Source organism: Phycodurus eques, chromosome 2, assembly GCF_024500275.1.
Source record: "Phycodurus eques isolate BA_2022a chromosome 2, UOR_Pequ_1.1, whole genome shotgun sequence".
Lineage (NCBI taxonomy): Eukaryota > Metazoa > Chordata > Actinopteri > Syngnathiformes > Syngnathidae > Phycodurus > Phycodurus eques.
This window is the reverse complement of record NC_084526.1, coordinates 1,143,223-1,166,739: the sequence shown is the minus strand read 5'-3', so window position 1 is coordinate 1,166,739 and position 23,517 is coordinate 1,143,223. Positions and strand designations below refer to the sequence as shown.

The 23,517-nt window shown below is 47.9% G+C and overlaps 1 protein-coding gene across 8 annotated transcripts; it reads right to left on the bottom strand.

The window, feature by feature from the left end:
- Window positions 1-916: 916 nt before the first annotated feature.
- On the bottom strand, window positions 917-23,065 carry cngb1a (cyclic nucleotide gated channel subunit beta 1a). Of its 8 annotated transcripts, XM_061704119.1 has the most exons (33): window positions 22,936-23,061; window positions 22,421-22,603; window positions 21,788-21,876; window positions 21,579-21,640; window positions 21,417-21,513; window positions 21,271-21,331; window positions 20,311-20,383; window positions 18,865-18,891; window positions 18,723-18,783; window positions 17,512-17,536; window positions 16,393-16,481; window positions 16,244-16,326; window positions 16,023-16,160; window positions 15,464-15,505; window positions 14,917-15,013; window positions 14,806-14,836; window positions 13,635-13,740; window positions 13,136-13,234; window positions 12,919-13,067; window positions 9,927-10,136; window positions 8,681-8,889; window positions 8,522-8,572; window positions 6,695-6,781; window positions 6,542-6,606; window positions 6,364-6,486; window positions 5,931-6,072; window positions 5,691-5,850; window positions 5,410-5,507; window positions 5,177-5,260; window positions 4,952-5,070; window positions 3,891-4,037; window positions 3,622-3,805; window positions 918-2,105 (listed from the first exon to the last, which is right to left on the bottom strand). In XM_061704119.1, exons 2-33 carry the CDS (start codon window positions 22,515-22,517, stop codon window positions 1,944-1,946), a joined length of 3,267 nt encoding a protein of 1,088 aa, XP_061560103.1. In that variant the 5' UTR covers window positions 22,518-22,603; window positions 22,936-23,061; the 3' UTR covers window positions 918-1,943. The 8 variants fall into 8 exon arrangements, with proteins under 8 accessions (XP_061560094.1, XP_061560077.1, XP_061560086.1 ...); XM_061704110.1 differs by having other exon boundaries at window positions 917-2,105; window positions 8,522-8,889; window positions 21,313-21,331; window positions 22,936-23,062; XM_061704093.1 differs by having other exon boundaries at window positions 917-2,105; window positions 8,522-8,889; window positions 21,417-21,507; window positions 22,936-23,062.
- Window positions 23,066-23,517: the final 452 nt, after the last annotated feature.

Sequence of the window (23,517 nt, the reverse complement as noted above, 5' to 3'; positions counted from 1 at the left end):
GCGGATCCCTGATGCAGTCCCACCTCCACCTTAAATTCGTCTGTCACACCTACAGCACACCTCACCGCTGTTCTGCTGCCCTTGTACATGTCCTGTATTATTCTAACATACTTCTCTGCCACTCCAGACTTGCAGTACCACAGTTCCTCTCTGGGTACTCTGTCATAGGCTTTCTCTAGATCTACAAACACACAACGTAGCTCCTTCTGACTTTGTCTGTACTTTTCCATCAACATCCTCAAGGCAAATAATGCCTCTGTGGTACTCTTTCCAGGCATGAAACCATACTGTTGCTCGCAAATACTCACTTCTGTCCCGAGTCTAGCCACCACTACTCTTTCCCATAACTTCATTGTGTGGCTCAGCCACTTTATTCCTCTATAGTTCCCACAGCTCTGCACATCACCTTTGTTCTTAAAAATGGGCACCAGTACACCTTTCCTCCATTCCTCAGGCATCTTCTCACGCACTAGAATTCTATTGAACAAGCTGGTCAAAAACTCCACAGCCACCTCTCCTAGATGCTTCCATACCTCCACAGCAATGTCATCAGGACCAACTGCCTTTCCATTTTTCATCCTCTTTAATGCTTTTCTAACTTCCCCCTTACGGGTGCTTTGTCACGGCCTCCTCCGCCATTCATCTGAAAAGGAAGTAAGTGCTTAGACCCGTTTTGCCGAATGCGGAATTAGGCTGCGCATAGACCCCATTTCACCATGGGAAGAAAGATGGTGTAAAAACATGCTTAGAATTGTTGATCCTTGGACACCCCGAAACTGTAAAAATGCAAAGTCTGTCTCCTTCAAGCTTAATTGAGCTTTTAGGTTCTCCCACCAGCTGACTTCAGAGGTGACGTACTGGAGGCTTCCGGGAAGTTGATGGAAAATCAAACACACAAGAATCCATGTTGCTCTGCTTCTCTAAGAAGCCAACAATTTATTATGCAACGTGTCGAAGAGGTGGCAGTAGCAACATTACAGTACGCAATGGACCTTTTCACAATGCTGGTAAACAATAGGCAGGAGGACTACTTCCGGTTGGTAGAAGGTGATTGAATTTCTGACCTGAACTGATGTACAGTGGCTACCCCCAAAATGTTAGTTTTCTTTTTTTCAATTTCCTTCCAGAAAAATCCAAATGAATCCAGGGGAACGTGGGTGAGGAGGATAAATGGAGGGGATGTCGCAAACAGTTGTACAGAGAAGCCGAGACGACTGGTAACCACTTCTCAAGGGTCACGTTGGGAAGCAAATCACCATCATGGGGTTTGTGGCAGGCGTTTTCTCACATGGATGTCGAAACTACTTGCTTGCCTTGTCTTGTGAGTCATTTAGCTAAAAATGATGGCTAGCCTGCTAGCTAGGGCTCAATCTATTTCAGAGTCAAAAGATCACATCTGCACCATTAATCCAAGCAACAGAAAAGTCCACTCAACGATTGTGTTAACTACGTCTGAATTTCCACCGCATTTAGTTTCGAACAGTCTTCCCTGTTCAAATGTGAATTGCGGCTGGCATTCTACATCATCCCAAGCAATTTATCAGAATTATGTTAAAAACCCTCAACAAATTTGTCTCTGCTAGTTGGAGCCCCTCTAGTACTACAGCAAACTTTCACATAATGTAACATCTTGTTCTCTCCTGACACTTGCTACATTCAAAGTATGAAGTTTAAAAATCATCATTCAAACCAGTTCCCCGTTTTCTCAATGACTCTGCCTTGGCTCGGTGACGTTTGGCTCGGTTCACTAATAGTGGCATCGGAGAAAGCTCCGACTTCTGCCACCCAGAAGTAAGCGTGACGCCATGATGAAAAGGTCTTTATTCTACGAGTTGGACGAGATGTAAGAGTTGTAAGAATTATCCTGGAAGATGCATGTTGACAACAATCTGGAAGCGTTTGGAAGGAATTGACGGGAAGGTGAAGAGTCTGAATGAAGTCTTTTACTTGGTGTGCACTTCGTCCTCCTGTATCTTCTTCTCTGCTCCACTATCCACTTCCATCGACAGAAGCTCCTCCCCTTCCTTCGAAGACGTCACGGTGACAACCAATGAGCTGCCTGTGGGCGGCGCCGCCGAGCCGTGATGTCGAGTTGAGGGCGGAGCCTGCAAAGCATAAAAACAACAGGGGCATCATGTACAAAGCTTTCCGTGGATTTCTATGTGGCGGTGGGGGTGCTGCTAGCCAGCCAGTTTCGCTGCTAGCGCCCTGTAAGCCACAGGCAGTCCGGACAATGTTGACAGCTCACACGTCTTGCAAATGCTCATTAAAATAAAGAAGTCCTCGAGTGGGTAGGGTCCAAACGGTCACCACTTGCTCCTTTCTCCCGTGTCTCCCAACATGGCCACGTCCCAACATCATCTCACCCCGACTACCAACTTAAACCAACTTGATCTTTTTTTTTGTCAACATAACTTTAAAGCCAATGTGAGTTTCCCGTTGAAGTCACTGATGGTGTAGTGGTACACTCGCCTGACTTTGGTGCAGGCAGCGTGGATTACAGTTCCCACTCAGGGACGGCGTGAATGTGAGTGCGAATGTTTGTCCGTGTCTATATGTGCCCTGCGACTGACTGGCGACCAGTTCGGCGTGTAGTCCGCCTTTTGCCCGAAGTCAGCTGAGATAGGCTCCAGCACCCCGCGACCCTAACCAGGACAAGCGGTGTTGAAAAGGGATGGATGGATAGAGTGACAGAGCCTAAATGACAGAAGCGATCACCCGGCTTGTTCACAGTACTGCGGCTACGACTCACGGTGGCCCAATTGAGCTATTTTGTCACAATTTATCCACTTATTGTGCTGCTAACTCCGCTTGAAAGCACCCAAAAAGAGAAGTCAACAACCGGCCCTTCACCGCATTAAGGGCTCGCTTGAGACTACAAGAGATATTGTCATTTAAACAATGAGTCACAGCCCTGAAACAATGAGTCCCTGCAACTTATCATCACTGAATACAGATACAGTAATCCTCCGCTATATCGCGCTTCAAGGTCCCGGTATATTGCAGATTTTGTCTTAAATCATAACTTTATTTTTTGGGTCCGTTTGGGACTGCTTCTGGGTCCGGACACAGGCGGTCCAGCAGTTAGTGACCTCTGTTTAGCTCCTGAGAACACTAGATGACGTAACAAATAGTTGACTTTACTGAAAGTGTCCCAGTTGTTTGCATCAACGGAGCCAACGCCATTCCGCCAGTGGCTCGCTACGTCGTGAGCGGCGCGCCGGGTGTTACCACTACAACTAAAAATTTATAGTGTCCTTTGTATTTAGGAAAAAAAATAACCCACCCTACTCTGCCTCCAATGGGCTAGCACCAAGACCGGACTAGTACTTTTAGTGGATAATGATTCGCTGAAGCACTTGAACAACACGTACATACTGTACAGAGGGCGTCTGTGGACGCAGATTGATCATACTTCATGCATCCCTGCTCATTTTTGTGCTTCTCAGAGGCCGGCACACAGCTTAAACGAGATCCCTGACGATCTAAAAATGTAGGGAATGAGTCGAAGATTTGCGTTTGGAATCGTTAACTTATTCCTTACTCCCTAATCACCGCAAAGGATTTTTTAGTGGAGGAACTATCTCAGTCCACAATATAAAAATGACCACCAAATCCCACCTGGTCCTGAGGCTGGCCGTAGCTCTTCTTGAGTTTGGCGAAGGTTCCTGCCATTCCCGCCTGCGTCGTCACCCTCAGCGCCGCCTTGAACATTTTGGGCGTGTCAGGCCGGACCGGAATGACCTGGGCGACGTCTTTGCCGCCTCCCTTTTCGTCCGGCTTCTTGTCCTTGGTCAGCATGGTCCTGATGGACAACACGTAATGCACCTGATGAACTTTTCAGCTATGACACTTTTTCTGACAACTTCCAGGAGGTCGTGTTTGTTTACTTGGCCTTCTTGCGGAGAAGTTTCTGGGACTCTGGATAGTGGACCAGGATCTCTGCCAGGTCCTTTTTATCCAGGATGAACAGGTTGGCGAATCCGTGCGCCTTCACGTTGGCGGTGCGGCGGTTCCCTCCGCCCCCCGCCAACAAACTGACCAATGGGAGAGCACAAGGTTGGCACCACAACTTCATTTTCACATCTGCATGTACTTGCTGTGTACATCAACCTCTACTTTCTGTCCACATCTACGTCTACTTCGAGTGGATCTCTTTGTCTGTTATTGTCAACGTTCTTAGCTCCTCGCGCCCTGAGGCTTCTGTATGCCTTTGTGCTGGAACAGTTTTGCTGTGCAACAGGGGAGTTTGAAATACTCCCTCTGCTTATTTTTTCAAATGTTTTACTTAATCTGATGTTTATTGAACATGCAGCTGGACAAAAAAAAGGGTTTTAGAGGACGGATAGAGGGACAGAGTGGACAAGGGGACTAGGGGTGAAAACCACAGCAGAACAATAGTGAGACAGTCTAGATATTTGAACAGACTCAGTGAGAACATGCAATAATTAACAAAGAGAACCAGGTAAGAGAGGACAGAAAAGGCCAGGATAGGATGTGGGAAAATGAGCAAGGGAGTGCTACTGTCCAGTGGTGCGGTGGGGTTCTTTTTTAGCGTCTAAACACCTGTAAGAACCTGTGAGTTGATATGTTAGTATAACCTGTACTGTTATTAGTGATCCCAGCACAAGTAATTAAAGTCTATAGTGTTTCTATTGAACTCATGAATTAATGAATGAACACCATATCACATGCATGTTAGTCAACTGCTGTACGGAGTTGCTGAGCCTTCACATCAAGCCAATACCCTGGCTCCCCTGGAACCTGCCAAGCTCTAGACGCCCACAGTCTGCCCACCCCGAAGAAGAAGCGGCGAAAACCAACGAAGAAGAACGCGCACTAAGATGCGCCCGCGCTCAACGGCAGCAATGGCAAACAAAAACGCGCCCCACCATACCCGGAAAAAAATGGCTGGTTATCAAAATTATTCCGACAAATATTGGAATCAGACCTGATCTCTCCAAACACTGAACCTGCTCTGATGGTGACAAAAACTGTCTTCAGGTCTGGCCCGCCAACCACTTGGACCTCGCCCTGCTTGATGATGTACATTTCTCTGCCGATCTCACCCTGCAAAACACACACGCACACACACGCGCACACACACATACATTAAACACAAACACCCATGCACACACAAACACACACAGACATACAACCACTCGTGCACACCGACCTTCTTGCACACAAAGTCTCCTGGCAGGTAGACCACAGACTTGAGTCTTGTCAGCATGTCAAACACCATCTGACGATCACAACCCTGACACACGCACGGCCGCATGCACACACACACACACACACACATGCACACGCACACACACACAGTCACACATTTGATGAATGTTTGGTGTCGACGTGTGTGGGCGGGGGACGAGCGTGTGTGTGTGTGGGGTGTTGTGAGTCGCTGACCTGGAAGAGCGCCACCTTGCTGACGATGGAGTAGTTGACGTCCACGGCCATGTCCAGTCTCATTTTGGCGGGAAGCTGCACCAGCAACTCCTGCTCGTCTACACAACACCATGACACACACGCAAAGAGATACACACAATGTGACGGATGCGCTGTGTGATACACAACTTGACACATGACACAGCATGATAAACATAAAGACACAATGTGACACAATACAATCTGGCACACACACACACAATGTTACACACAGACACATGCAGATAGTCACTGCAAGTTACCTAGCATGCCTTGGCTCTTCCACGTGTAGTCGTACCAGGTCTTGATGCGGTTCTGGACGGGGTTGGGAATGTTGTAAGAGTTCATGTACTTGGTAGTGCTGTCCATGCAGGCCCGGTAGTAGTTCTCGCCTGCCGTGGCTGCCCCCACCACGTCCCTCATCTGGAGCATATGATCGAGACTTTGAGTTAAGGCCCATGCAGGTCCGCGAGGGAGAGGAGATTCACTTGGCTTCCACGCACTTGTCCGATCATGATCGAGAAAGCGAAGACTCCGACAAAATAGTTGATGAGCTGGAAGCAGATCTCAAAGACGGTGGTCGGGTCCGGAAGTCCGCCAATGGTGATCAATGTCTTCACTGCGAAGTAGTAGCAGCGGATGTACCTGGACACATGTGGTCAAGCTACATGATAACAGGCTACATGCTAGGAGCAGATGTAACTGGACAAATTTGGAGGTAAAGCTACATGCTAACAGTGGACTTAACTGGACACACGGGGAGGCCAAGCTACATGCTAACAGGCTACATGACAACAGTGGATGTAACTGGACACGTGGAGGTCAAGCTACATGCTAACAGGCTACATGCTAACAGCAGATGTAATTGGAGACACAGAGAGGCCAAGCTACATGCTAACGGTAACACTAGCCAGGTATACCAGCGTATTTCCTTACGCATTGCCTTTCCCGTCGTACACCCACTTGGTGGACCCTAAGCCTTCATAGTCGGAGCCCCAGTAGAAGAGGCACGCGTTGATGTGCAGAGAGTACAGCAGGTAGGTGGAAGTCCGGATCACCCTGACGGAACCACCATTTCAGTCCAGCTTCAGACAACAAAAGGGGCTCAGCTCACCTGTAGATGTAGGCCTTCTTCATCACCGCCTCCATCCTGTCATTGAACTCGAAGAAAACGTGGTACTGAGAGAGACGTATCACGTTACTCACTTCACTTGTCCCGTCGGATTGGACAACATGAAGACTTCAACAACAAAAACAACAAAACAACCTTAAGCAGACGAGGGAATCTAAGCAGAGAGTTGACTCCTGTCCAGTAGTAGAGGATCTCCATGGGAAAAAGACTGATGACGTCTATCTGGAGAAGACGGCAAGCCAACAACCTTTAGACTGGTCTCCAGATGTGTCCTGTGGTTCTAACATGACTTTAGAATGCCTCTAGACAATTTTTAGGCTGTTTTCAGAACGGCTGTAGATTTGTTCTAGACAGGACCTTGAGTGGTTTTAGTTTGACTCAAGAATGCCTTTAGATGCGTTCCAGACTGGTTCCATAGTGACTTAAGCTCACGTCTAGAATCCCTCCAAAAATGTTTAGAGTGGTACTAAAGTGGTTCTAACTGGATTACCTCTTAAATTGGACTGAACTAGGCTGGTTCCAGAATAGTTGTAGATTTGTTGTTTGTTTCCAACCTCTGACTGTAACTCTGACTCCACCTCCTGCGTTGACCATCCACAAAAAGGATTTGAGGCGTATCTTCAAACAACAAAAGATCAACAAAGCGACAGGCCCAGACCTTGTGTCCACATCCTGCCTCAAACTCTGCGCAGACCAGCTCGCTCCAGTCTTCACACAGATCTTCAATAGATCTCTGGAACTGTGGGAGGTACCATCCTGTTTCAAACGCTCAACCATCATCCCAGTCCCCAAGAAACCTGCAATCTCGAGTCTGAATGACTACAGGCCTGTCGCCCTGACATTTGTGGTCACGAAGTCCTCACAGCTTCCTGACAGGCAGGACACAACAGGTGAGGCTGGGGGACACCATCTCATCTTCACGCACCACTAGCACCGGGACACCCCAAGGATGTGTCCTCTATCCGCTGCTCTTCTCTCTCTAAAACAAACAACTGCACCTCAACACACCCGGCTGTCAAACTCCTGAGGTTTGCAGACGACACCACAGTCATCGGCCTCATCAAAGACGGTGACGAGTCTGCATATCGACAGGAAGTAGAGCGGCTGGAGCCGCGGTGCAGCCGACACAACCTGGAGCTGAACACACAAGACTGTAGAGATAATTGTGGACTTCACGAGGCATCCGTCACCAAAGCTGCCGCTCATGCTGTCCAACTGCCACGTATCAACCGTTGAGACCTTCAAGTTCCTGGGAATTACAGTCTCTCAGTATCTGAAGTGGTAGACCAACATCAACTCCATCCTCAAAAAGGCCCAGCAGAGGATGTACTTCCTGTGGCTTCTGAGGAAGCGTGGCCTGCCACGGGAGCTGTTGAGGCAGTTCTACACACAATCCTCCTAGACCCTCCACATCCTGGTCACCACCTCTCCCAGCTCCTTCCCCCAGGTAGGCACTATCGAACAATGCAAACTAGAACTAGCAGCCATTCCAACAGCTTCGTTCCTCTTGCCATTAACTTCTTAAACACTTAACTTACAATTCCATTGTAACATGCTTCCAATTCGTTCACTCACTGTAGTAGTCTCGACACTATTGCATATAGGGTTGTTGACCAATACTGCCCCTCATGTGCTTGAGAAGTATCTGCACCCTTTGCACAATTGACATTGTTCCAGATTATCGCACTACTAGTCACTTTAAACTGCATACATTTCTTGAAGTCTCTGCACCATTTGCACAATGGTCACTGCACCAGACTATTGTTCTATTCGTATCGGCATTACCACATTACTGGTAACCTTTTATTGCTCAGTGACTGTGTTTTTAGATTTTAATGTCTCAAAAGTATTCACTGCCAATTGACTGTCTGTTGTCGTACTAGAGCGGCTCCAACTATCAGAGACAAATTCCTTGTGAGTTTTTGACATACTTGGCAAATAAGATGATTCTGTAGAACATACCTTGAACCTCTCCGTGGTCATGTAGTTTTCTCTCATGGCTTTTTTGTCACACTGAAACAGAACGTTATGGGATAGCGTGAGATGAGGAAGGAAGACAGAACGATGACAATGTAAAACGACAAGCAGACAAATTGTGAATTTGTGTCTTTGGTCCCTGACCACGATGTCTCCCCCGCTGACAAATTGTAAGCGGGGTTGGAAGAGCAGGATGTCCACGATGTAGATGAGGTCGCAGGTGTAGTCGGCCAGGAGCCACAGGTGGAGGTTCTCTGGGGTCTGGTAGGGAAAGGCCCAGCGTATGGGTATCAGCCAAACGTTCCAGTTCCAGGCTGCCACCACTAAGAACAGCCACACCACGTAAACCAAATCTGCAAACCCACACAAGACGTTGTTACAGATGAACTCTGACTCACAAAACATTGTCTATGCTAACGATTGAACAGGTCCATGTTTGGGGGGAAATGGAACTCCACCATGGAGATTTGTACTAGACAGGTCCTAGAGTGGTCTTAGCTTATCTCTTGAATGCCTATACAGATGTACTAGACTGGTTCTATAGTGATTCTAGATTTTCTCTAGAGTTTCATCGCTATGCTTTTTTAGTTGTCCTGGCCTGCTTTGAGGCTGCTTCCAGTGTAGTTGTAGATTTGTCCTAGGCTGATTCTAAAGTGGTTTGAACTTGTCCCTAGGATGCCTCTAGGGGGGGTCTAGACTGGTTCTGAAAGAATAGCTTTTGATTTGTACCGCTCTGAGGCTGGTTCCAGAATAGTTGTAGTGTTCGTCCAGACTGGTGCTAACGTGGTACGAGCCCTAGAATGCCTCAAATGTTGTTCTCGAATGGTTGTAAAGTTGTTTTAGCTTGTCTCTAATATTCCCCCAGAGTTATCTAGACTATTTGTAAAGTGAAATTGGTTCTAGCTTGCCCCTAGAATATCGCTTCACTTTTTCTGCACGGCTTCAAGGCTGGAAACAGGTGAATAGGTATAGCTCTGTCCAAGACTGGTTCCCATTTTTCTCTACAATGCCCCTAGATTTGTACTACATTCGTCTTAAAGTGATTTTAGCTTGTCAATTTGTCCAGGACTGGTCCTCAAAGGGTTCCAGCTAGATTGCTGTAGATGTGTTTTAAGTGGCTCTACAATGGTGCAAGCCTGTTTCTACAATGTGTCCGGCTATGCTGTATACTAAGCAAACTTGTGAACAGGACCATGCGCAAGAGGAACGAGATTCCATGAAGATTCCTTCTAGATTGGTTCTAGCGTGGTTCTAGCTTGTCTTTTGAATCCCTAAAGAGGTGTTCTAAAGTGGATCTAGCTAGTCTCCCAAATGCCTCAAACGTTTCAGATGTTTTTTTAAGTGGTTCTAACCCGTTTGTAGGATGTCTCTAGATGTGTTTTATACTAACCAGTGAACGGGTCGATGCTGGAGGGGAACCGGAATTCCACAATGGCTCGGAGCCATTTGGGCATGCTGGGAAGTTTGAGAATTTTAACAGCCTGTCTTAGAAGTTGAAAGTGTAATGCTGGCTCATCGTCTTCTTCTTCCTTTCCGGTGGTGGGGGGCTCCAACTTGTCTTCTTCGGGTGGGGTTGGGGGCGGCAGAGCTTTGCTGGGAGCTGAAGTCACATGACAAAGTCAAAGGCCGGGAATCACTCCCTTTCCACTATATAAAGCATTATATTGTCATGAACGGAACAGAGGATAGGACCCAAAAATGCACGACTCCAAAACATCAGGACAATATGATGAGACAGGTGGCCTCACAGTTTGAAGTTCTTATGAAAATGATTCAAAAGAAGGAACCAGTTGGCACAGCACCCGATGCCGCCACGGTATCAACATTTCCATGTGAAGCAGCGTCACCGCGCACTTGGAGGACAAGCCTCGGTGACCAGCAGATCCCCTGTGAGTGATCTTGCCCATAAAACTGCCGTCTGCAGCATAGGTGTTGCGGTGGCGTTTTATTTGAAAGGTTCTAAGGTGGAGGGAGGAGGGAGTTGAGTAAGTTTGCGTCAGAACCAGAGTCTATTAATACAGGTTTCTTGATCAGGTGTCACGTACGTGGTTTGAGCGAAGGCGAGGAACGCAAGGCAAGAACATTGTGGACCCAATTGCAGGGAAGCAGGGAGGCAAAGCAGGAGTGCAGGAGTCTCAAAAAAATAATATTTAATCTTTCAAAAAGGGCAAACAAGGATATTGGATAAATCAAAACTAAACGAAGTCCCACCACATATAACAGCCAAACCAAAGTAACAAAGAAACACTTGAATATCTAAAACTGGAAACAAACTGTGACCTGTGAGTAAGACGTGGACCAGATAGGAACAATCACACCTGACAATGACATACCACAATGACAACGACAACTGGCGACTATGACATGGCAAAGACATGTGACAACGACAATGAACCGACAAGAACTGAAAGAAACCAGGGAACTAAATACAAACAGATTGACGAGACAACGAGGAACACCTGGACAAGACACGAGTGGCTGGAGAGAGCTGATTGGTCGACACAAGGGAGACGAGAACAGGTGGACACAACAACCTAATGAGCACAGGACAAACATGGAAGACAGGAAAACATGGAACAAAACTAAACACAATCCAAACCAAAACACAGACCATGACATCAGGAGAGCACAGTGTCACTTTAGGAAGAACCCGGGTAGGGTCTTCCTTAATGAAATTTAGACTCACCGCTCCCGTGCCCTTGCTACCGGCACCGGCAACCTTGACGTGACAGTTGCTCACGGAATGACCCAACTGACCACAGTAGAAACACCGCCCTTCCCTCACCCGGCGTTGACGTTCCTCAGGGGAGAGACGGAACCTGCCCAGTTGCATGGGTTCTTCTGTGGTGACGCTAGCCAGTGGATTGAGACCGGAGACAGGGGATCTGCCTTGTTTTGGCTGGTCACCGAGGCTCGTCCTCCAAGTGCGCGGTGAAGCAGCCCTCTGCCAAACTCCGTCCAGCTCGCGATCCAAAAGAGTATAGCTCTTCTCGAGCGGCAGGTCAAGTCGGACCAAATTATCCTTGACGGCGGGGGATAGTCCTTGAAAAAAATGCATCGAGCAGTGCCCTGTTATTCCACTGACTCTCAGCTGCTAGTATTCAAAACTCAATCATGTATTCTGACACCCTGCGCTTGCCTTGTAAGGTGACAAGGGAGCGAGCTGCCTCACAATCTGGTGTGGAAAACTGAAAAATTTGCTCCATAGTATTTACAAAAAAAGCCCACGAATGACACGCGGCGGTAGCCCACGCCTCCCCACGACCAGTCAGGTGAGAAATTACGAAAGCGATTTTTGCTCGCTCGGTGGGGAAGGCAGCTGCCTACAGCTCAAAGTGGAGTTCGCACTGAGTGATGAACGTCTTAATATTCCCAGAATCTCCAGGGAACCTCTCCGGTCGAGAGAGATGTGGGCAGACAGCAGCGGAGGTGGGAGGTGGCTGCATGGTAACTGCTTCACATGAAAACGTTGGTACCGTGGCGGCATCAGGTGTTGTGCCAACTGGTTCCTTCTTCTGAATCATTTTCATAAGAACTTCAAATTGCAAGGCCACCTGTCTCATCATATTGTCCTGATGCTCTGACAGTCCCTCGAGATGAAGGTGGAGGGCAGAAAGCTGCTCATCCTGCTTCGAGAGGCGTTGACCCTGTGCTTGAAGGGCTATGCGCACCGGGTCTGACTCTGCTGGGTCCATGTTATGGCCAGTTCGTTCTGTCATGAACGGAACAGAGGATAAGACCCAAAAATGCACAAAAATGCACGACTCCAAAACAAATGGACAGTTTCAAAAAGAGAGGTTTAATATACGGACAAAGGCAGTATACGGACACAGGCAGCCAATCCAAAAAAGGTATCAGTATCCAAAAATGTGAGGCAAAAAGGCGAGGTCGATAATCGGATAATTTGTTACCAATCCCCCTTTGAAAATAAATGTAATAGTTGAAAAACATGTTTTTATAGGCTTCTGATTTCCAAACTGGTTATTCATCAATGTGTTCCGTATACTGTATGTAATTACAGTGTTTCATTTATATGGGTTGTGTTGGAAAATTCATGTCAGAAAAAGATTTGCCAAAACAGGGTTCACTGTTGTAGCGGCCCTCCGAGGCAAGTCATAACTACGATGTGGCCCCTGACAAAAATGAGTTTGACACCCCTGCAGTAGGGTATCCCCTATTTCGTGCCCTCAAGGCGTATCTCATAGTACATCAAAAAGATTTTCTACTTCCAGGGTATTGTTTGATTTTGGGCACAAGACAAATTCATGTGTTGTGGCCTGAAAATATCTTGAATATAATTAGGGCGTCAGGAATATGTGAATGATTCCCACCACAGCCACAGTCAAAGTGATCCTGTTGTCAATACTGATGTTCAGACTTACAGGTAGCGGGACTTTCCTGCTCCGACTCGTCTGGGTCAACCAGACGGTCTTTTTGGCGTTCAGTCCGTCCTTTGAAGAGCCGGACCAGCTGGCCGAGACGGTCCTGAACCACCACGCTGCCAACGCTGGCCGCCGATGCCGGACGGACGCTGGCAAACGACAAATGGGACCTGAGGATGGCAGCTAGACCGGTCTCCCGTATGAGGTTTCTACTCACTCTGCAGTCAGCAGGTCACCTTGACTGGACCAGGACTTGAGTCCTCCCCTTACTGACTCTTCTTCGTCGTCGTCGTCAGCAGAGAGATTGGCGGTCACTCTGGGCCAAGTTTAACAAAAATAAACAGGTTGAGGCAAGCACGCTTTGCTCTTATTTGGAGAACTGCACAAGCAAGATAGTCTTCTTTTGGTCACCAAAGAAATGTTATACGATTGGCTCCCATTTTTTGACAGCGAGAGAGTGAGAACAGATGTGAAGAAATCCTTTAAAACGTGTCTTTTGATAAGTTGAAGTGGGTTTGAAGCATGTGGGAGGGGTAAAAGTATAAAAAAAAAAAGAATTCTTTAAATATATATATATATATATATATATATACAGCAGATTTGAACCTGTCGCGGGTGGGACTGCAACGTATCCCCTGCGACAATTGGGGTTTCACTGGATAACTTTCCAGGGACCCGGATCTCTTTTGAAACTTTTGGCGGCCGTTGAATGTCACCTGAGTTTTGACAGAGCGGGGTCGACGACACTCAGCATGGGGGCGCAGCCTGGTGGCGTGAAAATCTCAGGGATGATCACAGCTTTTCCCGCGTCCAGTTGCAGACCTGCTGGACCGCAACAACATCATTAAATATCAGGGAATGCCCCCTTGTCATTAGGATGGGAGCCAGCTGAAGGATCGACGTAGACGTCTAACGACCAATTCACCATGACATCACACGTTGTTCTGGGTGGCATATCTCCGATATGGCGCCACTAGTAAACAAAGCCAAACGTCATTTGACCGCGGCAGCGTCATTGAGAAAATAGGCAAAACGGAGTGAATGATGATTTCAGCCTTCTTCTCTACCGCCCCAGATTTAATGTGTTAAGTTTAATTTGAGAAAGAAATGTTATATGAGATAACTTGAGACGGTCCGCCTGCCAAAATGCTTGCAAAATCCTTCTGATGTTTTGGAAGGGAATGGGAAAGAAATTGATATATCTGGCAGCGCTTCTGTCAAGGTTTTAGTTTTGGGTCAGTGGTGGTCACTTGGTTTCTGCCACCCTTAAGTCCCGCCCCCTCCCGCCTGCCTACTGTTTACAAACATTACAAAATGGTCTATTAGCTTTGCTTGGGGTTAGAAGTCGGGGTGGGGTGCGAAAGAGGTGGGAACTTCCTGCAGTTGAGTAGGGATGGAAACTGGAAGCCTCAGCACACGCAAGACTGCGGAAAGCTGCAGTGGAAACTTCTCGACAGAAGAAAGAAAGAACTTAATAATAATAATGAATTACAGTTATATAGCACTTTGCTAGGCGCTCAAAGACATTTTATAATTTCAGGCATCATTCATTCACTGCTCAGTCACACCCTGGTGGTGGTAAGCTACGTGTGTAGCTACAGCTCCGCTCGGGCAGTCTGATGGAAGCGTGGCTGCCATTCTGCACCTACGGCCCCTCCGACCACCACCAGATATACAACTACATTCATTCATAGGCAATGTGGGTAAAGTGTCTTGCCCATGGACACGACGACATCATGCGCTCGGGCGAGGATACGAAGCGGCCACCCTCTGGTTGCAGGGCGTACACTGACCCTCTGCGCCACGCCGCCCAACTTGAAGGTAGAACTTCTGACTACGTCTACTACTACGACAACTACTTCTGAAGATTCTGAAGTTTGCTGTCACCTTCATCTGCAACTTCAGCTCCAGTTTCAACCTGAAAGTCAATGCACGTTATCTCAGACTTGACAATGGCAATGTGAGAGAGCAGCCAATAAGGCTCGTGGGTGATTTTACCTGCCCGGCGGAACTTGCCGGGTCTTTCCTCTCAGAAAGGGCGCTGACTTCTTGTGCTCCGACTGAGTGTTGAGCGCCACCTTCAGGCAGGCACCTGCTGAGCACCATGCAATAAGGAAGGGTGCATATCATTATTATTCTTACAGTGGTACCTTGAAATTTAAATGTTCCAGCCCTCAAAAACACAAAAGAAGTTACTGTACGTTCGGACAAGCTAAAAGTTACAGGAAAAATTGTGGTGTTGTATGTGCGTCTTTAAAGGGCGTGGCCTAGTGAGTGAGCTCTGGAGCTAAAGTTGGATTTGGCCCAACGTGGCTGGTTAGTCTGCGTGCGAGCATCTTGCAAGTCATCTGATTTTGTATTTGGGTGTTTGACTGGCACTCGAGAGTCCAAGTAGCGCCGTACTTGTATCATTGCAGCACTTAGAAAGGGAACATTGCATCAGACTTGGCCATCAGTCCCTCGCGTGGTTCGGGTTAGTGTTGTAACGGGTAAGTTACGATTGTTGGGGTTGGCGGTGATCTATTCAGACACGAAGTGGACTTACTCGAGCTCGTCCTCGTTTTCCTCCTCCAGGATGTTAGGAAGTCTGTTGACCAAAGAAGACAAACGGATGATTACATGATGCTTCTGGGCGCCACGGTGGACGACTGGTTAGAACATCTGCCTCACAGTTCTGAGGACCGGGGTTCAAATCCTGGCCCTGCCTGAGTGGAGTTTGCATGTTCTCCCGTGCCTGCGTGGTTTTTCTCCGGGCACGCCGGTTTCCCCCCACATCCCAAAAACATGCAGGGTAGGTTAATTGAAGACTCTAAATTGCCCTTAGGTGTGAATGTGTGCGTGAATGGTTGTTTGTTTATATGTGCCCTGCGATTGGCGGGCGACCAGTTCGGCGTGCACCCCGCCTCTCGCCTGAAGATAGCTGGGATAGGCTCCAGCACGTCCGCGACCCTTGTGAGGATATAGTGGTACAGAAAATGGATGGATGGACGATGCTTCTGTGAGGGTCTGCGCTCAAACTCCTGTGGACTCCATTCAAGACTTTCCACCCAGGATGTCTCAGGTGTTCCTGAGTTATCTGGTTAAGAGGGTGAGAGGCGACTCACTGCTCGTTGGCCTCGGGCAGACGTTGAATGACGATCGTGGCTGAATGTTCCGCCTCCAGCAGTCGGACGGCTTCCTGTGCCGCCCTCCTAGCCGCGTCCTCCGCCAGGCGGGCGGCCTCCAGGCGCTGCTGCTGAAGTCTGGTTCCACCACGTTACGCCGGATCACAATCACGTATTTAACAACACAAAACAAAGACACAGAGCCACAAAACAGGACAGACCTTTTCTCCACTTGAGCCAGAACCGCCTCGCCAGCATCCTTCTTGATGTTCTCCAGCAGCGGAATCCAACTCACATCTCCAACCTGCAACACCGCACAACACGAATAGGAGGCACATCCCAGTCTCACTGTGACCGGACACCGGCTCACCTCCTTGTCATGCTTCGTCTCGAGGCCGTCTTTTGCTGCCGGCTGCTGTTCCTGCTCCGACAGTTGCGCCTCCCTCTTCTTCTGAATGGCTTAAAGTCACAAAGTGAGAGGAGCATGTGAGAGGTTAACCGTAGCTTTGCGCTCACTCATTTCGCTGGCGACAGGCCAAAACTTCCATCCATTTTCTACCGCTTATCCAAGGTCAGGTCGCAGGGGCAGTAGCTTTAGCTGGGATGCCCAGGATTCCCTCTCCCCAGCCACCCTCGACACGGTCGAACGCCTTCTCCAAGTCCAAAAAACACATGTAGACTGGTTGGGCGAACTCCCACGGACCCTCGAGGACCCCGCCGAGGGTGTAGAGATGGTCCACTGTTCCATGGCCAGGACGAAAACAACACTGCTCCTCCTGAATCTGAGATTCAACTTCCCGACGGACCCTCCTCTACAGCACCCCTGAATAGACACCCCTGAATAGACCTTACCAGGGAGGATTATTGACGACCATACTTCCAGCAGTACCACGGCCCATTTACCTCACGTAAGCCACTCTATTCCTCGTTCCCTTTTTGACTCGTCATTCCTCCCGCCAAGCCAGCCGCCTGCCCTCCACTCTGCCTGCCAACCCACCTTGGACCGCCTGCATTACCTTTCCGAAATAAACCGTTCATCATAATCTATCTGCCTCCGCCTGCTCTTGGGTCCAGCTCCTCTCCATATGTGACAACCATGTCCTATTGGATTAGTTTCTTTCGTAGCATAGCATAACCTCCAATTATCATAAACGGGTTACATAAATAAACTCCACAAGATGTAGCTATAGTCTTTTAATTTCAGTGATTAGATCCTGTGATTGATGATTAGTGGTGAATTCCCATAATTCGTGATGTATTCCCATGCGGACACTGGAAAAAAAGCCATCGCATCGTTCAAATGACAATCCCGATTTGGCCAACAGGGGGGGTTGTGTGCATGTGAGGCCTGCAGAAATGAACCTTTTTGTGAACCGATTGGATGAAAGCTTCAAGTCTATCCATCGCTTCAAGTGTATCCATCTCTACAAGCCGCTAGTGCGTGTGAGACCGCAAAAGGGGAAAAACACCCCTTGAATGTTCAACTCACTGTCGTGAAGGTCCCCGTCTGCTTCCTGTGCAAACAAAAAAAGTCATTCAGGGATGAGTGGGAGACGCCAAGTGTTTTCGTACACTAAAACTAATGAAACATTGGATGAATTTAAAAAATGCAGGAGTCCGCCACGTTTTTATTTTTGTATTTTATTTTATTTTAAACCTGTCCTGTTCAAGTGCGTGGCCTTGAAGAATGGTGGATCTGTATGCCTTTGTGCTGGAACAGTTTTGCCGTGCAACAGCGGAGTTTGAAATACTTCGTCTGCTTCAGTTTTTTTTATTAATCTGTTTATTGAAAATGCAGCCAGACATAAAAGGGTTTCAGGGGACAGACAGAGGGACAGAGTGGACAAGAGGACTAGGGGTGACAAACACAGCAGAACAATAGTGAGACAGTCTAGATATTTAAACACAAGTAACATTACAACTGTTATTTGTAGATTGGGGGGTGGGGGAGCGTGGGGGCCCTCGGTGAGGACATGCAATAACTAACCAAGAGAACCAGATAAGAAAGGACAGAAAAGGGCAGGACAGGATGTGGGAAAATGAGCAAGGCAGTGCTACTGTCGAGTGGTGCGGTGGGGTTCTTTTTTGGTGTCTAAACACCTGGAAGTACCTGTGTTGTTATTAGTGATCCCAGCACAAATAATTATAGTCTATAGTGTTTTTCCATCGAACCTATTAATGAATGAACACCATATCACATGCATGTTACGACAAATAAAAATCTTTGAAACAAAAGTTTGTTCCAACATTTAAAAATGATCTGCATGAAGTAAAACCAGGTTAAACTAAAAGGATTATTTCATTGTTTTGAACACATTCAGTGCCACTGACTGCTTTAGAAGTCAAATATCCATGTTAACTGGGAGGGCTGGCACTGAATGAGTTAATTTCAGGCCACTTGAAATAACTTATTTGCTTTTAGAAATTAGTTTACATGAAGTTAAATATTTCAAGTTGCACTGAAGCAATTATTTATGAGTCAAAGCTAAAATATTAGGTGTGTTGATGTCTTCATGTTTGTCAGTTTATCCAATGTGTCATGTTTTGAGGGTATTGTGTTGACGGTTTGTATAATTGTGTTGACGCGATAGTGATGCTGCTGCGCGGGAATTAAGTCTGCTAAGCTGAGGCCCGCGTCGCAAACGCACTGTCAGCAATGATGTCATCCAGCACCGACGCTAAGACACTGCGAGCGGTCACCTGCTTTTGCGTCGGCCGAGGCAACAGGCGCCCGAGGCCGCTGCCGATCCATCCCATGATACTGCAAAGAGGAGATCAAAGCGTTCAGTGACGACATCATCGAGATGGGGTGTGGGGGTCGAACCAAAGCCAGTTGACATACTTGGACTGCTTCTCTGCCTCGGCCGTCCTGTCAGGGAACAACGTCGTTGGTCCTCGTTAGTGGAATCCACTTGCGGAACGTCACGTGACCAATGCGGAACACGGAATAGCTAACTTCCTGTGTATGCTTTGCTAACGATCAAAACTAGGATTGATTCCATGAACATTTGAAGTCAACCTTGAACTTGCTCAAATTTGGTTTTCTTTATGGCTGCTATCTTTGGACAAAAGTTAAATACATGCATTTCATTTATGTATACAAATATGATATGATGTACGTTAACATGAACAAGTCAAAACACCGTCTATGATCATCTTTGGTGGCTCTGTGGTGACATCTAGTGTTTCAAAAAAGACACTGTCGACGTTGAAAGTTCCTATGGGGGCTTTGAAAGTGCCTTTACTATACCTGATTTGCCGAATGCGGAAGTAGGTTGCGCATAGACCAGATTACTGACGCATTCACTACTCCCTCGTCAGGCCCTTCCATTTTGTGGAGCGTCCTAGATAGTTCCTCTCAAAACCATTTCGTAGTTTTCGGGCAGTCGGGACTGATGAGTGACTCCCAATGCACTTGTCATTCCCGATCCCGAACCCTACATCGAGATTTTCTGATGGATTATTGGAACTTCTTGGTTTCACAAACAACCATCCGCACTCACATTCACACCTACGGGCAATTTAGAGTCAATTTAGAGTCTTCAACCACGCATGTTTTTGGGATGTGGGAGGAAACCGGAGTGCTCGGAGAAAACCCACGCAGGAACGGGGAGAACATGCAAACTCCGCACAGGCGAGGCCAGATATGGACCGGGTCCTCAGAACTGTGAGGCAGATGCTCTAACCAGTCGCACACCGTGCCGCCCCTTCGAAATCATATCAAATGTAAATTACTGGATTCACATAGTTTAAGGAGTGAACGCGTTCGCAATCATTCAATCAGTGCCGACTCCCTGATCACTAGATATAAAGCTTTTTTGGAAGGTGGGGGGCAGTTAGTTTTGGATTTTCACAAACACTAAGCTCACTGCACAGTCCAACAGCCAACAGAAATTGGCTCGTTTCCTGCAGCACACCCGACCCAGCCGGCCTGGCCCGACCTGATGACACGACCCGACTTGGCCTGACCTGACCACCTGACCCGACTTGCCCCGACCTGACGACACGACCCGACCAGACGATCTGACACAACCCGGTCCGACCCGAGGACCCAACCCTGCCTGACCCGACCCGGCCCGAGGACACGACCAGACGATCCGACCCGGCCCGACCCGACGGCCCGACGACCCGACGCAGCCTGACCCGACGACCTCTCAGCGCAAACGGAAGCGCTCGCTCGGACTCACGCATGACACGACTGCCATCCGTGAATTGGGACACAGCGATCGTTGCCGATTGACGCACGTTGTCGCCGTTTGGTTGACAGCCGTTTGTGCGAGAGACTCACCCGGGCGGGAGGGGCTCCTCGTCTGCGGCGTCCCGATGCTCGGACTCCACCTCCTCTAGCGGGACATGCGCGGCTGTGCGGAAAAGACCAAAGGACAAAAGCAAAATCAATCAATCCGACCTTTATTTCTAGAGCACCTTCCATACAACAAATGATAAAAGACACAAACACTATCCCACCCTACCATAGTCTCTGAGCCCCTGGAAGATCCAACACCCGTGTGTGGAAGTTTAAACGTTTTTACTGTTGTAAATACGTAACTTGGCTGCTGAGACATGGCTGAGCACAGAGCAGAGTGACGAAGCGCCGCCATTCTGCAGGAGCCGCAAGCAGATCAAACACACAAGGGCTGGTCGTAGTGGTCGTAATTGTAAGTTACTAAGACTCCCTTTAGGAAGACCAGAAAGGAGAGTGTTGCAGTACTCAATGCGACTGGAGATAAAAGCGTGCATTAGCAACTCTGTAATTTTTTTTTTTAATTGTTATTATTTGCTCTCGGCGTTTCAGGACTAATAACTAAAACATCAGTTTTGTCCTGGTTGAGCTGAAGGAAATTTCATGCCATCCAGGACTTGATTTCTAAAATACAGTTTAAAAGAGCATTCATGGGGCTGTGGTCATCAGGAGAAATGGAAAGGTGAAGCTGACATCAGCCTAACTGTGAACACTTATTCCATTTCTCCTGATGACCCGTGTAAATTAAAACGTGTTGGACCTAAAATTGAACCCTGGGGAACACCACAATCCAACCCATTGTGACATGAATTTCTATGCCAGTGAGTTAGGAATTTAACCAGTGAAAAACAGCACCTGCGAGGCCGATCGTATGGTGCACCATGGTTAAAAGAATTTTGTAGCTTATTGCATCGAAGGCTGCACTAACATCTCTCTTGTCCATAAATTGTAAAATGATTTAAAACAAGCAACAAGCAAACAAAACGGAACAAGTCAAAGGCTTGCCGGCAAAGGTGGCGTGAAGTGGTCCTAAAGGCGGAGTCTCACCTGCTGCTACCGCAGCATCCTGAAAAACATCAACACACGCATCCGCATCACATGACCTGAGGGTGGAGCACGGAGAGCGTCAAGTGCATTGGGGGAAAGGAAACCTCCGTGGCGGCCTGACGGTTGTTCTCGTTGACGACGAGCGGTGGAAACACCTTGTCCAGACCTTCACTCATCCAACGCACCACGCCCTTCCTGCTTCTACAGAAAGTCAACGTTTACTCCTTCCAGTCTAAATTTAAACTACAAATGACGTTGAATGTGACCTGCTCTCTGATGACAACGCCACTTCCTGTTTGGACTCATCCTGGATTGTCACCTTCTGCTCCTGAAAAAAAAACAAAAGTCACGGAGAATGTACGAACACAATTGTTCCAACACGCACGCGCAGACCCACACCCAGATTCGCACACTCACACACACACACACACACACACACATTCATACACACACACACACACACAGTGTGTCTGACCGTTTGGGGGTTGGGTTCGTGGAGTTGGGTTGTCCTGGGGGGCTGAGGAACAATTTTGAGCAGCCAGCTCATCATGATGAAGACTTTTACTGTGAAAGGTCAACATGGACATAATGACCTTCATTCCTCCTGTCCGAATGAGTGAATGAATGAATGATTAAATGAATGAGTTAATCATGGGGAGTGAGTTCATGAGTGAAGGGATGCGTGAACAAATGAAGGCCGTCAGCAATCGGCAGCTTGGGCTTTGCACTTTTTGGGGAGCATGGGGGTCATTTTCAAATGCAATAATCCCCCCTCCATCCTCACTGGGGTCACAAATTCCAGACTAAACCTCACAAAGAGTGAAATCTGTAATATAGAAATATCATATTCAAGCACACCTGAGGCATGCTTTTACTGCATTGACGGCACTTGCATTTCTGACGGTGTTTAAAACACATTTAAAACAATGCAAACACATTTTAAAATGTAATATCTTGAGAGCGGGCAAGACCAATGGATAACGCAAAAATATTGTACAAACGGTGTAAGAAAATAGAGTAGTTGGGAACTTGGGAACGTTCATCCGGTGGGCTGCGGCGGAACTCGGCATCGACAAAAGCCCGATTCCGCGGAGTCCCAAAGATTTACCCGTAATGACTTCAGGTTGTTCGAGCTTCAAACAGAAGATTCTGATGCTCGATGACGACTCCGGTTTCTTATCAACTCTGATTTGGGGAAAATCCATGAACGAAGCTGGTGGTTTTGGTGCGCCGCGTCTAGGTAGGCACGACCAGCGACGCTTTTGACAAAACCTCTCAAACCGGCGCTGACCTGGAGGTCGTGGACAGAAAAACTTGTTTGCAGGTGGCTCCAAAGCCAACCTGTCCAACACTGACAATCCTGCCCCAATGTCAACCGAATGATAGCTGTGCTGACTTCTGGGACGCTCCCTATATAACAATGATAAATATCTAATTATTATTATTATTATTATTATGGTTTTTCTTCTTATTCTTATTATTGTCATGAGCATGCTTTGTTCTGAATTTCCACATTGTGCAATAAATAAAGGCCTACTCATGTCATTGGCAAGTCTAAATAAAACAATATGATATGATATCCAGTAATATTACGACGGAAGTGTGAAATACGCTAACCCTGACCTGACTGATTGAGTGACCCTCCAGCAGCATCACCTCCGGACCACCAGAACCAGGACTAGGAGCAGGAGCAGAGTGTCCACAACGTGGATGTGGTGTTCTGATGACGAGTGTGAGCGTGAGGATTTAGTGGAAACATCTAAGAGGATTACTGCACTCACCAACACACGCTCCAAAAAGGCAAACAAGATGTGTACGCAACCAATCAGGTCACGCCTGCATGGGTCTCCTTCGATGGACTTCCTGGACACCGTCCAATGCCACCCCCGCAGCCAACCCCAACCCCCGCCGCCCCCACAATGCAGCCAGTCCCCACCCAGGCTGGCACCGGCGGATCGCCCTGGGCCCCTTGCTGCGGGACGTGTCCCGCCCGCCGGGCTGCTCTCGGGTGGACTCCCGGGCCCTAATCCCGCCTCTCGATTGATTGGATGGGGTCCTCTGCCCCCGCGGTCCAGGACAGCAATTACAGGACACTTCTGTCAGCCTCTGTGCACGCGGAACGGTGTCAATTCACTTGGCACGTGTCCGCAGGCACACACCCCTGGGAATTTTTCGCTGGGATTGGGGCCACTCACTTATTGTGAC

Bases quoted from the DNA above. Each gene is read 5' to 3' on its own strand.
- cngb1a (XM_061704077.1), bottom strand. From the start codon at position 22,517: ATGGATTTTCCCCAAATCAGAGTTGATAAGAAACCGGAGTCGTCATCG. The intron at 13,741-14,805 runs GTGACAGCAAAC...GCGGTCCAGCAG, and splicing joins AGCTGAAGTTGCAGATGAAG to GTCTGCAACTGGACGCGGGA. The intron at 5,261-5,409 runs GTCAGCGACTCA...TGCGTGTGTCAG, and splicing joins GCAAGGTGGCGCTCTTCCAG to GGTTGTGATCGTCAGATGGT.